This window comes from Acomys russatus, chromosome 15 (assembly GCF_903995435.1).
Source record: "Acomys russatus chromosome 15, mAcoRus1.1, whole genome shotgun sequence".
NCBI classification, from domain to species: domain Eukaryota; kingdom Metazoa; phylum Chordata; class Mammalia; order Rodentia; family Muridae; genus Acomys; species Acomys russatus.
In genome coordinates, this window is record NC_067151.1 from 64,272,341 (window position 1) to 64,287,273 (window position 14,933).

The following is a 14,933-nucleotide window of genomic DNA, read 5'->3' on the forward strand; positions in this document are numbered from 1 at the left end:
AACAGAGGAATATCAAATGGCTGAGAAACACTTAAAGAAATGCTCGTCCTCGTTAGTCATCAGAGAAATGCAAAGCAAAACGACACTGAGATTCCATCTTACACCCATCAGAATGGCTAAGATCAAAAACTCAAATGACACCACATGTTGGCAAGGATGTGGAGAGAGAGGAACACTCCTTCATTGCTGGTGGAAATGCAAACTAGCTTCCTCAAGATCCAGCTATCCCACTCCTTGGAATATACCCAGAAAATGCCAACAGGGACATACGCTCAACCATGTTCATACCTGCTTTATACATAATAGCCAGAACATGGAAACAGCCTAAGTGTCCCTCAGTAGAAGAATGGACTAAGAAACTGTGGTACATATACACTATGGAATACTACTCAGCTATTAAAAACAAGGAATTCCCAAAATTTGTGGACAAATGGATTGATCTAGAAATTATCATAATGAGTGAGTTCACCCAGAAGCAAAAAGAGACAAATGGTGTATACGCACTTATATCAAAACACTAGTCCAAGGGATACGTCCCATGAAAAACTTTACTTACCAAGAAAGTGGGTCAGAGGAGAGGACATCCTATTGAGACTTTAGGCAAGAGTAGCATGGAAGAATAGAGAAATAGTAGGACCCACAGGGTCCTGGAAACCTACAAGAAGAACTTTATGACAGGCAGATCTGGATCCTGGGTTCCTCCTCAAACTAAGGCACCAGCCAAGGAGAATATAGGCAGTAAGCTTCGAACCCTGACCAAGACCTAGCCGACGAACAGGATATTCTCCACCGTTGAGTGGAGAGTGAGATCTGACTCTCACACGAACTCTGGTGCCCCTCTTCTGACCACGTCCCCCAGATGGGGAGGCCTGGCGGCACTCAGAGGAAGGATAGCAAGTTACCAAGAAGAGACTCGATATTCTGAGAGCATATATGGGGGGAGGAGGTCTCCCTCAATCACAGACATAGGGGAGGGGAGAAGGAGAGGAAACAGGGGAAAGGCTAACAATCAAGATGTAATATGAATAAATTAATAAAAAATGTAAAAAAAAATGGGTTGCAGAAGGCAAAGAATGTATCCAGAGAGACAGGGATGAAAGGGCTAGAGACCCTACATTCTAGAAACTACCAAAATGCCAGGCAAAGCAGAGCCACTCGTACAATCATAGGTATAACTAACTACTTTCTCATTGGACTTAAGGCCAAATCCACAGAAGGGAACTCACTTCTGATACTCAAGCCCAGTCAAAAGCTGATGGCTGGGGATGTCAGGAAGGCAGCTGTTGGCGTTTTACTAAATGGATGTGACGTGTGGGTCAAATTGCCTTCTGAGCACTTGTGTTGACAGACATGGGCATCACTGCCCTCCTCCTCGGTCAAGTACACTTTATATGCAGTGGGCACAGTTACAGCAGAGACTCACAACTACTCTAAAGATCCTGAGAAAATGAGACTGTCAAAGATGCACCTATATAAGGAACATCTAAATACACACACACACACACACACACACACACCACACACCACACACCACACACACACACACCACACACACACACACACCACACACACACACACACACACACACACACACACACACACACACACACACACACACACACACACACACACACACACACACACACACACACACACACACACACACACACACACCACACACACAGACACCACACACACACACACACACACACCACACACACACACACCACACACACACACACACACCACACACACCACACACACACACACACCACACACACACACACACACACACACACACACACACACACCACACACACACACACACCACACACACACACACACACACACACCACACACACAGACACACACACACACACACACACACACACACCACACACACACACACACACACACACACACACCACACACACACACACACACCACACACACACACCACACACACACACACACACACACACACACACACACACACACACACACCACACACACACACACACACCACACACACACACACACCACACACACACACACACACACCACACACACACACACACCACACACACACACACACCACACACACACACACACACACACACACACCACACACACACCACACACACACACACCACACACACACACCACACACACACACACACACACCACACACACACCACACACCACACACACCACACACACACACACACACCACACACACACACACACACCACACACACACACACACACTCACACACACCACACCACACACACACACCACACACACTCACACACACACACACCACACACACACACACACCACACACACACACACCACACACACACACACACACACCACACACACACACACACTACCACACACACATACACACACACACACACACACACCACACACACACACACCACACACACACACACACACACCACACACACACCACACACACATACACACACACCACACACACACACACCACACACACCACACACACCACACACACACACACACACACACACACACCACACACACACACACACACCACACACACACACACACACATGCCACACACACACACAGACCACACACACACACACACACCACATACACATACACCACACACACACACACACACACACACCACACACACACACACACACACACACACCATCCTCAGGGAGCATCACAGAAGAGGGCCTGAAAGGATGTGAGAACCGAAGGACAGGGTAGGGTGCTGTAGAGTGCTGTCCTCCAGGAATGACACGGCCATTGCCTTTTTGAACTTTCAGTAGCCATGATTACCTGTGTGAGATTCCTAAGAGATTGGGCCCATTGATGTCTGTCGAGGAGAGAGGGGGCCTGGCTTCTTCCTAAATAGATACAATTGGTTAATGGTTGCTGGGAAAGATGTTTTATTTTCTTCAGCTGTCCAGGCGCCCATAAGTTACTCCTGCTTCTGTACACAACCCCTCACTCATTCTCCTGTAAGGGCCCCTAATTAAACCCACTTATTCATCAAGCCAGACTTAAATGGAATCATTTCTCTGACCTGAAATTGTTGACATATCCTGGATGGGTAGATTCTCGTATGCTTCATTAGGAAAAGTTCACACAACAATATTGCTATTTCGTCTCCAGGCACCACCAAGAACACTTTGCTAAGTTGTTTAGTGATAGTCAACTGGATTTGTCCCCTTTGCCAGTGTTTATTGTAACACTGTACATTCCTTAACACTCCGATCCAGAAGCACATTATGGTGTCACTCCAGTGTGTGTACCACCTCCAAGGTGGCCTCATAATCCTAGAATGGCAGGTCCAGCTGATACAAAATGGAGACAGCACCAAATTTATTCTGTGGAGATGCTCTACTCCTAAGCAACTCAATGATACTTTGAATATAACTCGTCCCAAAATACTGGTCACATTCATCCTTGTTTCTCATGTTGTGTGACCCATCAATCGTACACTCAGCTGTTACTTCTTTCTTTGTAGCACTAGAATCAGTGACGACCTGGACGGCAACTAGAGGCTGTCGATACCCAACATGGTGTTTTTTCCCCATAATATGGGAAATACTTCAAGGCAATAAGTCCATGATCAGGACAAGTTGATCTATTTGCTGTGTTTGTATCCTTTGTTATAAACGCTATCCGTGGTGCTATTCTGGGATAAACTCAATTATTCTGTTCACTTTCACAAGAATGCAAGGCTGGCCTTTGGACTGGCCAAAGTCAACATCATTCACACCACTGCATTCTTGAAGCAAGGAAACTGGAAATTTATTTGCATTATAATCTGAGCCGTTCTGCTTAAACAGTGCTCTGTCAGGACAGTTTGTGAGGTTCCGCTGTTCATATACAGAATACGGCTTTAGGGACTCCTACAGGTCTCCAATGAGCCTTTCGTAAGTATGTGGCTCAGACACACTGTATGTATGTTCCAAGGCAGTCAGTGGTTTCGGAAAAACCATAAGTCCCCAGCTTTTGGAGGTGCACCCCAGGAACTCTCCGCTGGTCGGGCTGTAGATGAACATCTTTCACTCGGCCAGGCTCTGATGGAAGGATGTCTTCTCAGTCTTTGTCACGGTGGGCCACGGGGCTGGCAACGCTGCCCAGGGGCTCCCAGGTGCATCCTGGCGATGGTGCCTGAGCAGCCCAGTGACAGCAGTGGAGGACTGCACAGTCTCTCAGTTACAAGACCACTAGAGTCGACTCCAAAGAAGTATTTTAATGCCAGTGTTGATTAGACCATTACTAACTGTGCCCAAACGACTGAAGCAACTCAAGTACTGAGCCACATAACACCGCACTGCCTTAAATAGCTGCCACAAGCTACAGCAAAGATGAACCTGGAGAGAGCATTGTGCTAAGTGAAATAAGCCACTAGCAAAAGTACAAATGTTGTATCAGTCTACTTGTGACACATACGGCCGCAAATTTTAAAAGTGAAAAATGGAATGGTAGTGTGTGGAGGCTAAGGGGAAGTGGGCAATGTCCTGTAGGACAGACAATGGTAGTGATGGTAATATAGTAATGTAAATATAATTAATCCCCTGATCTGTACACTCTGACGTGGCTGTGATGATAGGTTTTGTTATGTGTGTTTTTACGATGATTTAAAAAGACACTTCTTTCTCAGCAAGTTGGCATCAAATAAAGAGCAGACGTTACGCAGGAAGAAGGCTGTGAACACAACTGGATTTTATTCTCATGTATCCCCCTCTTGGCCCAGTTCCTGTAGTTTCCCAACAGGACGGAATATGAGTCAAGCTGCCAACCACAACCCTGGCCAGCTACTACCTGGCTTGAGGTAGGCACAGAGATGTAAGGATACACTGAGTTCTCTTGAATAAAAGTTTACAACCTAGCTGGGCAGAGAGGGCAGTAGCTGCAAAGAGAGGTTAACCAACTCAAGAGCGTTGTGGAGCACTGGCTAAATAGATGGTGTTGGGGCAGTGGATTCTAGAAAGTCAAGACAGGCCCCTCCTAGTGAAAACAGGAAACAACAACAGTAGCTAAAGGTTTCAAGGAAGAAGGTACAAAGGTGAGGAATAATTCAGGCTGTGAGAGTCTCTGCTGAGGTAAGAGGAGCTGGGGACGGTCCGGGAACACCCAAGGAGCACCCTAGTGGCCAAGCTGGTCTAGGTATTGTTAAAGCTGTGTGCAGAGGAGGAGTGAGACGTAAGGCTGGAATGTCTGGAACGCATCATTGGAACCCGAGACGACAGACAAGGAGTTTGGAGCAGGAAACACCTCAGTGGCTGTGGAGAGATGTAGCCCAGATGAGAAGGGAGAAATATTCTAAAGAAGCTGAGGCGGGAGCATTTATCTTGACCACACTTTTGTTTAAAAGTAGGCGCCCTTCGCCCCACTGTTCCTGCCACCGTAGGTGTTTCCTTGGTCTCCACAACCACCTAGACCTTGTGACCCTGAAAAGACGTCACCAGATCCACAGCTGCTATTGCTCCCCGGCCGGTGGCTGTAGCTGTACGGGCCACAGCTCGGGCCTTCAGTATCCAGGTGGCATGGGTTAGATTCATGACAGCCTAGTTCTTGGTGGTAGGGAACTGGATTGGGACGAGAGCAGGGACTGGGGCAGCGAATGCGCTCCCCACAAGGCTCTGGGCTGGAGCAGGGCACCGGACGTGGCAATGGCTCTGGATGAGGGCAGGGCTGTCGGCGTGGGAATGGTTCTGGATTCTCACAGTGAACCGGGCGAGGACGTGGCATTGGCTCTGGATGTGGACACGGCTGTGGCTGTGGACGCAGGCATGGCTCTGGATCCTCACAGTGAACTGGACGGGGACGTGGCACTGGACGTGGCGCTGGACGTGGCACTGGTTGAGGAGCCGGGCATGGTTCTGGATACAGACAGGGTTCTGAAAATCTTCTCAGAGGAGGACGTGGGCGGGGTTCTGGACTTGGGCATGGCTCTGGGCGTGGGTATGGACGTGGTGCGCAGGGTTCTGGACTTAGGCATGGCTCTGGGCGTGGGCATGGACGTGGAGCAGGAACTGGGCACCGCTGCCATGATGACTCTGGAGATCGATCAAGACGCAGTGGCCCACAGGACCTTGCGAGTGGACGTGGTTCTGAGCGTGGCCTCAGATCCGGGCAGGAGACACCCCAAGAGGGTTGCCGGCCACAGCTCTGGGATCTTCCTCTGATGGGAGGAATCTGGACAGGACACCTCTGCGGGGAAACCTGCCTGGGGCAGCAGGGGGAGGAAATCTCGACCCGGCATCTGGGTCCACATCTTTGAGAACAGCCTGAAGGGCGGCCCCGAGGAGGGCAGTGACTGCTGTAGATGGGCTCTGAGCGGCGGGGTGGAGTGCAGTAGTTGTAGGAGCCTGAGGAGCATCGGGATGGCAGGCAGCCGCTGTAAGAGGGCTCAAAACGTCTTGGTGGGGAGCAGCTGCGGTAAGATGGCTGGAGCTGACGAGGAGGGAGGCACCGGCTGGTGCTCTGAGACCTACGCTGTGTGGTGAAGCTTCCGTAGGAGCCCTGGGGCTGGCATTGAGGTGCACAGGTTCTGAATGAAGTCCCGGACCGACGCTGGGAGGAGCAGTTGCTGTAGGATGCCCGAGACTGGAACTCGGTGGTGCAGCTGCCATAGGAAGCCTGTGACTGGCGCTGGGGGCCGCAGTTGGTGTAGGAGGGCCCAGACTGGAATTGGGGTACACACCGACTGTAGGAAGCCTGAGACTGAGGCTGTGGACCACAGCTGCTGTAAGTACCCCACGACTGTGATTGAGGAGTGCAGCTACCGTAGGAGCCCTGATAACGGCACGGAGCGGAGAAACTTCCTGGGCCCTGGCCTACTGAGGGACATTCTACATAAACGTGGCTAGGCTGAGGAACTGGAGCAGGTACATAGGTTGAAACTGGATACTCCACATAACTAGTTTCTGTATAATACACTGGAGCGCTATCTACATAGTAGGTCTGAACAGGTTGTGGGACTTGGACGTAGGCAACCTGAGGCTGGCATGGAGCCTGGCACTGAACACAGGAAACCTGAGTCTGGCAGGGAGGTTGGCACTTAACTTCAGTGGTCTTAGACTGGCATTTCACCTGAGTGGCCTTTGGTTGGCAGGGAGCCTGGCATTTACTCTTGGTGGTCTTAGATGGGCACGGAGCCTGGCCCTTCACTTCAGTGGCACTGGACTGGCCTGGAGCCTGGGAACCCTGAACTGGGCACGGTGCAGCGCATTCCAGAATTTGCATCCCGCACGGAACTTCCACCAGGACCTGGTTGTTGGCATGGGGAAACTGTGAGGGACCAAAAGAGGAACCCTTGACACAGCACTGGGGGATCGGCACACAACGCTGAGTCTGCTGCTGGTCACACATGGTCCTGATCCGGGTGGGTGAGCAAGACCTGAGGGTAGAGAAACCAGGGTCAGGGGCCTGAGAACTGGGAGGGAAAGAGCTCGGATCTAGAACCAGGAGCCTGGCATCTTCTCGGGTTTTTCTTCATATGCCCTCCACCTTCACCCCAGAATCCTTACTGACTTAGGTGCAGCCCATGCTAGTTGCTATCGTTCACGAGACCTGGCCCTGGTTTGGCAAAAGGGTTCAGTTCTGCGCGTGCGCGCACACACACGTAAGCATACCAGTGTCTGCCACCAGAGGGCACTGATGAGAAGCAGTTTCTCCACACTTAACAAAGTCAGGTGGGAGAAACAGCCCTACAGGCAGAACTGCTAACAGCTTGTTTTCAGGACATAACCCAAACTGAGGCTTCCATGCTCTTGAGAGCCTGGATTTCTTCACCCATGCCGCAGGTGGATGTAAAAAACAAGGCATCATCTGTGCTCTGTGCTCATATCACATCAAAGAGTCCACTGAGAAGAGAAGGATCCAGGCAGGTTCTGGCCCAGTGTTTAATATTTGCTACCTTCCATTCAATCCTTTTTATGTGAGTTAATTTCAACAGACCCTCACAGAAATATACAAGTTCGCGTGTACTTCATACGCCAAACACACCAGCCTTAAGATGAACATGACCACTTGCCCAGGCAGGCTGCTCTTACTAATCACCTGGAAGGTGGCAGTCTGCTGGCCTCAGAAACATTTTCTCTTCAGACCCTCAGAGATTCAGGATAGAGTTAATTAAGGTAATTAGCTGCCATATTATTCCTCACGCTCAAGGATGTACAGCTGTGTAAGGACGTTCAAGCACACTTACGGATCTACACTGCACAATCTTTCCCACTTGGCCTAAGGCATACACTCACGTACCACCACCCTTAGCTAGCAAGAAAACACAGTAGCTGCCACCTGCTCTCCTCAGAGGCACCAGTCCGTGGTCAGGTATCCCAGGGACCAGCAAAAATCGTGGCTACTCTGACAGATGAATCATAACAACAAAGCATCCCTCACAAGCTTCCAAAATACCAAAAATGCTTCCACTGGAAGACAAAGCTAAACATTTTCCATTTTTCCAAGTGTCTCTCTTCTGTGTTCCTTAGAGGGGATGAACTACCCTCATGTGCCCATACTCTCACAAAATAAATAACTATTGTATCTTTTCATGGGACAACAAGTTCCTACCAAAGGAAAATCGTGCATGGAGAAGAGACCAGGGCTGTCAAAGATAAAGACATTGACTTGATAGTCCCATCTCTTCCCATAAACGCCACATAGTCAGTTTTTCTCCTCAGACTGATATTCCTCTGCCCCAGCTTCTCCCTTAATCACTCCTCATTCTTTTGAGTCTGAGAACTTCTTGTGCATCGACCACCCCCACTTCAATCCCAGGAGGACCCAGCTCCCAAACTCACCCTCCTCAACAGGCGCAAAGTCATTCAGGCTAAGGCATCTGGGCCGAGGGCTGTGTTTATATAAAGAGTTGTGGGTCTGGCTCAGGCTGTGAGGCAGCTGGTTGGCATCTGCGCAAGGTAACATTCCACCAGCCAATTCCCTCCCCATGCGCTGTCTGTCTAGTCACCTACTGGGCTGGGAGTGCCTGGCCTTAGTGTCAAAGCTTCCAGGCTGTGAAGAAGCAGTTTGTTGTTTGTTTTCGTCCTCCTTTTTTTTTTTTTTTTTCACCCTATCAGTTTTCTATCCATCCCAGCAGGGCCAGATGGTGAAGGTGATGAGGAGGCGTTGAGGTAGCATCTCTCCTACAAAATTAGCGCATGCTCTACCGTCTCCTTGCCTCTGAGTATCACGAGAAGCTGCATCTAGGGTTTTGTGTTGATGGCTTACAGTTTGGGGACCTTTATAACCATACTAGATAACAATTTGCTCTTCTAAAAAAATGGGCAAAATTGAATCTCCTTCTTACAAATGTCACAGAGACAATGGCAGGTCTTTCATACAAAACCATCTTACCGGGATGATGTTCAAAATTTGCGACATCCTCTCATGGGTTAGCATGCTCAAGCAACAGAGGCAGCTACAGCTATGGGCATCAGTTACGACCCAGGCTGAAGCTGAGGAGACGGTGGCTGAGCAGAAGGTGCCTGGCTAATGAGACAGAGCAGCCTTCCAAGGCAGTATAAAGGTCTTCGTGTGATGCAGCTGTCTGTGACGATAGCACAACTCAGAAAAGAACTAACAAGGTGACCCCAGGAGCCACATAAACACAAGTCGGGTGTCTTTTATGTTTATCTGCATCTTGTTAAAATTAGTAGCTAGTATTTTTTTTTTTTCAAATAAGAGGGCTTTAGTTAAGGTCCTAGATCTCCAGGTTTTCTTTTAAAAATCAAATTGGTCTAAGATTGCCTGCCTTTAGTCAGCCTGACAGCAGCCACCTTCCATAAATAAAGCATGCAATTTTCCATTCTACAAAGCTTTACCGTTCTTCATTCGATATGTACAATGTAGTCTAAAGTGAAGGCTCCTTATGTTAGTTTTCTTGAGTTACTTTTTATGGTTGGAAAGAAAGTGAACATCGGGCTTGAGAGATGCTAGGTGGTTAATAGCACTTGCTCTGCAATCCTGAGGACCAGAGTTCAGATCTCAACAGTCACCTAGCAACCTACCAGGCATCCCTGCCAGCACCCATAACTTCAGCTTTTTGGGGGTCACCAAGCCAGGAGTATCGCTGGGGTAGGCACCAAGCCAGGAGTATCGCTGGGGTGGACACCAAGCCAGGAGTATCGTTGGGGTGGACACCAAGCCAGGGTATCGCTGGGGTGGACACCAAGCCAGGAGTATCACTGGGGTGGGCACCAAGCTGGGGTGGACATGCTGAATTCTATCCTAGCCCAGCTGTGAATCTCTGGGTTCAAAAGGAAGAGCGTGTGGTGAATAACGGAGGGGGACACTTGACATCCTCTTCCGGCACCCACATAAGTACCAGGCATAAGTACCCACATCTATCCATCCATAGGCACTCACACAGACACCCACTCGTGCACATAAATAAATAAAAATAAATATTTTTTAAAAGAAATTGAAGTGTTAACAGTCTTCCCTAAATCATTTCGCGTGCTTCCCTCACCCTCTATCCTTTGCTGTCATTCAGAATTCTGACCAAGCTTGTGAGCAAATATTGTAAATTCAGACATATTTTGAGCCCTAGTGCTTACTAACGAGGTGAAATCTACTTAGTTTTCAAAAACCTATAACCATTGTCTATAATCACTTAAGAAAACAAAGGAAAAGAAACAATGGTGAGGAGCTGGAGTCACAGTGAAAGGCCTTAAGACTATTTGGGTGAAACAAATAAGAAAATTAGCATAAAGTGCTTGATGCAGTCATTTCACTCTCTGTGATTCGTTTTCTTCATGAAATGATGGAATGATAATTCCCTGGCAGCCTCTCCTGCTGGGGAGAAAACTACAGAGTAGGCGTGAAAGGTCTTTGTGACCTACAGTGAACATGCCGATCATGTCTCTGAAGTCCCTCCCAAGGTGCAATCTGCCCAGTTCAATGCGACTTCAGAGTCTCAGCTCTCATCCCCAACTCTCACTCCAGAGAAGACCCGTGTATCATTCTGGCCTCTGTACAGAAACCAGAATCCTCAAACGCTTTCAGCTCCTACTTTGCCCTTCTGCAGATGAGGATTCTGAAGCCCAGGCAGAAGAAAACTGTCTGGGTACCATATGCTAATGGCTGGCGTGGAGAGACTAAATCCTAGGTAGGTCGAGTACAGGGCCACTGGCGTTTCTGCTGAGTTATTTCTCTAATCCCAAACTTCTGAGCTTGAATAAACATATGAGCAGCTCAGAAAACAGCAAGCAATAACAGCTAAGAACGGAGACTACTCGTCAACGCCGGGACATGAATTGTTGAACAACGACATCTGTCCCCTCTATTCAACTTTTTGTGGAATCTGCATTTTTGAAGGGAAACATAGCTGTGGAGTTCCTGTTTGTGTATGTCCTGACAGAAGATGAATCTGTCAATGGCAGATGAGTAGAAGATTGGCCATGAAATTGGGCTTGGCTCACATATCTTACATCACTAGAGAAGGAGTTGACAAACAAAAGGAACATTGTTAATCTTTACTACTTGTCGGAACTTACAGAGACAAGAGGGGAGATGGTGGTGGGGAAAGCTAGTCTTTAGAGTTAGTCATATAGTTTTCGAAAATACAGTTTCAGACACCAGTCACTGGATTAAGCAAAATGTTAAACCTCTAATACTCCTTCTCCTATTATGTATAAGTTTCTAGAAATTAAAAGTTGTCGTTGGTGGGGTTAGGGAAATAGCTCATCCGTAACGTGTTTTCCACACAAACAATAAAAGCAGAGTTAGGATTCCCAGCACTCTCACATGAAAAGCTAAGTGTTGTTCTTTGATTCTGTAACCCCAGCTGTAGGGAGACAAAGACAAAAGGATCGCTGAGGCTTGTAGGACAGTCGGCCTTGCTTAAGCAGTGAGCTCCAGGTTTAGTGAGAGATTCTGTCTCAAAAAAAAAAAAAAAATGTAGAGTGATTGAGGAAGACACTCAGTGTTGACCTCTGGCACATGCACACAAACACTAAACACAAATACAGCACACATCAAAAGTTGTCCTTGGCCAAGTGCTAGAATGGGTGCTGAGATTTCCTGAAGACAATGATAAATGTGGTGTGTTTTTTTGTTGTTGTTGGTTTTTTTTTTTTTTTTTTTTTTTAATTCCCAACAAGGTTTAGACTTCTTCCAAAGTGCATTCCTTATCTGGCAGCATCTGGGTCCAGGATGGGGGGGGATGGTTCAATGAGTACAGCGTCTGCCGCATGAGCATGCAGACATCCCCGGGAACCAGCGCCCAAACAGAAAGCCAGGTTGTGGGGCTCCATGCCTGTAGCCCCAGTGATGAACAGAAGGCGGGGAAGGTTCTATGAGAAGCCGTATTTGTGTTTAGTGTTTGTGTGTATGTGTTTTAATTCTGTATTGCTCTTGTGTGCTTTTCATCTTGAACATTTCAACAGATTAAAAATATGTCATGGAGTTCTAGAAAGATCTTCCTGTCACAGTCTCGTTGTTAAACGATGAGGAACACTTGCTCCTTTTTCTGCTTTACTCCAACACACGGTCCTTACATAACCCTCATCATGCTCCAGAATTCCTCTCACATGCGCCTGCACATGTCCGTCACTGTTGCCTACACGTATGTCAGGCTTTTGTTCTCCTATTAATACAATGGTCTCCCTACTTTCTCTGCAGCCTGAAGGAGAGATAAACATGTTTTTGTTGTTGTTTACATCACAAGCAGGGAATGGGAAAAAGACTGTGAGAGAGCAGGTGATGTTTATCCCCTTAGAAGTCGAACCACCGTGTGGGGGAGATTGGTTGTTAACCAGCTGAAAAACATCCTTGAGCAAATTCTGAGAGGAGGTATAAATGTGAGCCAAAAACAGGAGGCGGGGCCTTTGGAGACTTGGGATAGTTTTGGCTGTTCATCGCTCCACTTCGAGACGCTCATAGAGAGAACCGCTGGAGGGAAGGCTTCAGGGCTCTGGGCTCCTGCTGAGGTTCCGGGGTTCTGGTTACTCCAGGTTCCAGTAGAAGAAATCCTGCTGATTATGCCAGGAAAATCGTTCTTCGGAACTGATAGCCTTACAGTTTTGTTATTGTATTCTGGTTGTTTGTTTGTTTGTTTTTCAAGACAGGGTTTCTCTGTGTAGCCTTGGACATCCTGGACTCGCTTTGTAGACCAGGCTGGCCTTGAACTCACAGGGATCCACCTGCCTCTGCCTCCCAGGTGCTGGGATTAAAGGTGTGCACCAGCTGTTATTGTATTCTTTAATCTCCCTTTCCTATTGTTTAAGTTAGTCAGGTTAAGTGAGGTATTCTTGGTTAATGAGTTCGTGATAAAATATATTTGTTAAGAAAATTGAGCCTACAGCATCCAGGCTTTATCTGAAAGCAGTCATAAGAGTGATTTTAATAAAATAATAAAACAACAATTATTTATGTTATTTAATTTGTTTTCCATTGTCTACTATAAAGAACCCAAATTCCTTAGCAAGGAATATGAACCCTTCGCGAACTGGCTTTTTTCTACATTTCCAAGCTCATGTCCCTCTCGGCATCACTAGCTCCCACTCACCCGCCATGACACACAACTACAAACTCATGTGGAGAAGTTCTCATTCTCTCCACGTGCTTTGATATTTCCAGACCTTTGCAGATGTCTTTTCTTCTTCCTATAGCATCCTTTCATTTCTTTCTACATGTGAACCATTGCTCATTGCTGAGACAACTCTAATAATAGTCTTTGGTAATGATTCTGACTGCACAGCCACGATGGCCGTGACTCACCCGGCTCTCTGGTAGCACCAGAAGCCTGTCTGTCATTGAGACTGTCGTGCGCTCTGACAATTTGCATTCCTGTCTTCCACACTAATGCAGTTTTCACAAGAAAAGCAGGCTGTGGTGTTTAAAGCCTTGTATCCAAGAAGGAGACACTGTGCCCTGCATTTTCCCTTGTAGACTAAACCATTTCATTCTTATTTGTTCAAACGAACATGTGAATATGTAGTCTAGTTTATGTCTCTTCTTGTAGTTTATGAGCTGGTCTGTTTCATTGAATGTTGAAACACAACAGGTGAGCACTGATAATACATTCCAGTCAAATTGAAAGCAGTAATAGTTCCTAAGAGACAGGGGATGTAATTGATAGATGGGTTTTTTAAATGTCTTAAAAGTAAAGGTTATTTCCAGGAAGAAGTCGTTAATAGGTTTTTTAAAAAAATTTTTTCTCTGTGGTACAGATCATTATTTTATAACTGTTAGAATAGGGGTTCAAAAGCAAAGTAATATTTTGGAGGTCCCAGGCCTGGGAACGTCAGAGCGAGTGTTCATGGCCACATTATTTAGCAAAATGCTTTTAGAAGCAAATACGTTACTTGAGCACAGTGATACACAGAGATGCTCCATGTTTCATTATAGAGCCTGGCAACCATTTGAGACTCTGTGCTGTCAATCCCTGGAAGAATTCAGTGACATCATAGTGATCCTGAGAGATGAGCAGGCTTGCTTCATGCTACAAAGATGACTTTAAAATATTTTATATGTTATTCATACAAGTATATAACATGTTTTGATCAAATCTCCCTCATTCTCTCTCTTTCGGTTGCTCCCCTCTTATCCCACCACGTCTTCTTCCCAGCTTGATGTTCTCTCTCTTTTTTGAAATAGAAGATTGTAATATGAACTGAGTACATGTACTGCTGCCTGATGTGCGTTGGTGTGGGACCCACATGCTGAAGCAAGGGCAAGCCCTTAAGATCCACATCCTTAAAGAAAGTTGAATTTCCCTATCTCAGCAGCTGTCAAGTACTAACAGCACCTTATGGGGGCTCTTGAAGCCTCTCTAAATCCGTGTTGAAATTTGGCTTAATCTCCTGCATTCCATCCCAACTGTCCTGGATTCATGTATGGAACTAACTGTGCTGCCATGTCTGGTGAATACTATTTCTGCTGAGCTCAGCTACTCTGAGCCTTGGTAAGAGAA

At 47.1% G+C, this 14,933-nt stretch overlaps 1 protein-coding gene and 1 pseudogene across 1 annotated transcript; both read right to left on the reverse strand.

Moving 5' to 3' along the window:
- Window positions 1-3,336: 3,336 nt before the first annotated feature.
- On the reverse strand, window positions 3,337-4,082 carry LOC127199078 (sodium/potassium-transporting ATPase subunit beta-3-like; annotated as a pseudogene).
- A 1,174-nt stretch (window positions 4,083-5,256) lies between these two features.
- Kprp (keratinocyte proline rich protein) lies at window positions 5,257-8,840 on the reverse strand. Its single transcript, XM_051157625.1, has 2 exons — window positions 8,821-8,840; window positions 5,257-7,415 (listed from the first exon to the last, which is right to left on the reverse strand). Exon 2 carries the CDS (start codon window positions 7,385-7,387, stop codon window positions 5,381-5,383), a length of 2,007 nt encoding a protein of 668 aa, XP_051013582.1. The 5' UTR covers window positions 7,388-7,415; window positions 8,821-8,840; the 3' UTR covers window positions 5,257-5,380.
- Window positions 8,841-14,933: the final 6,093 nt, after the last annotated feature.

Excerpts from the sequence above, each read along its gene's own strand:
- Kprp (XM_051157625.1), bottom strand. The coding sequence starts at position 7,387 with ATGTGTGACCAGCAGCAGACTCAGCGTTGTGTGCCGATCCCCCAGTGC.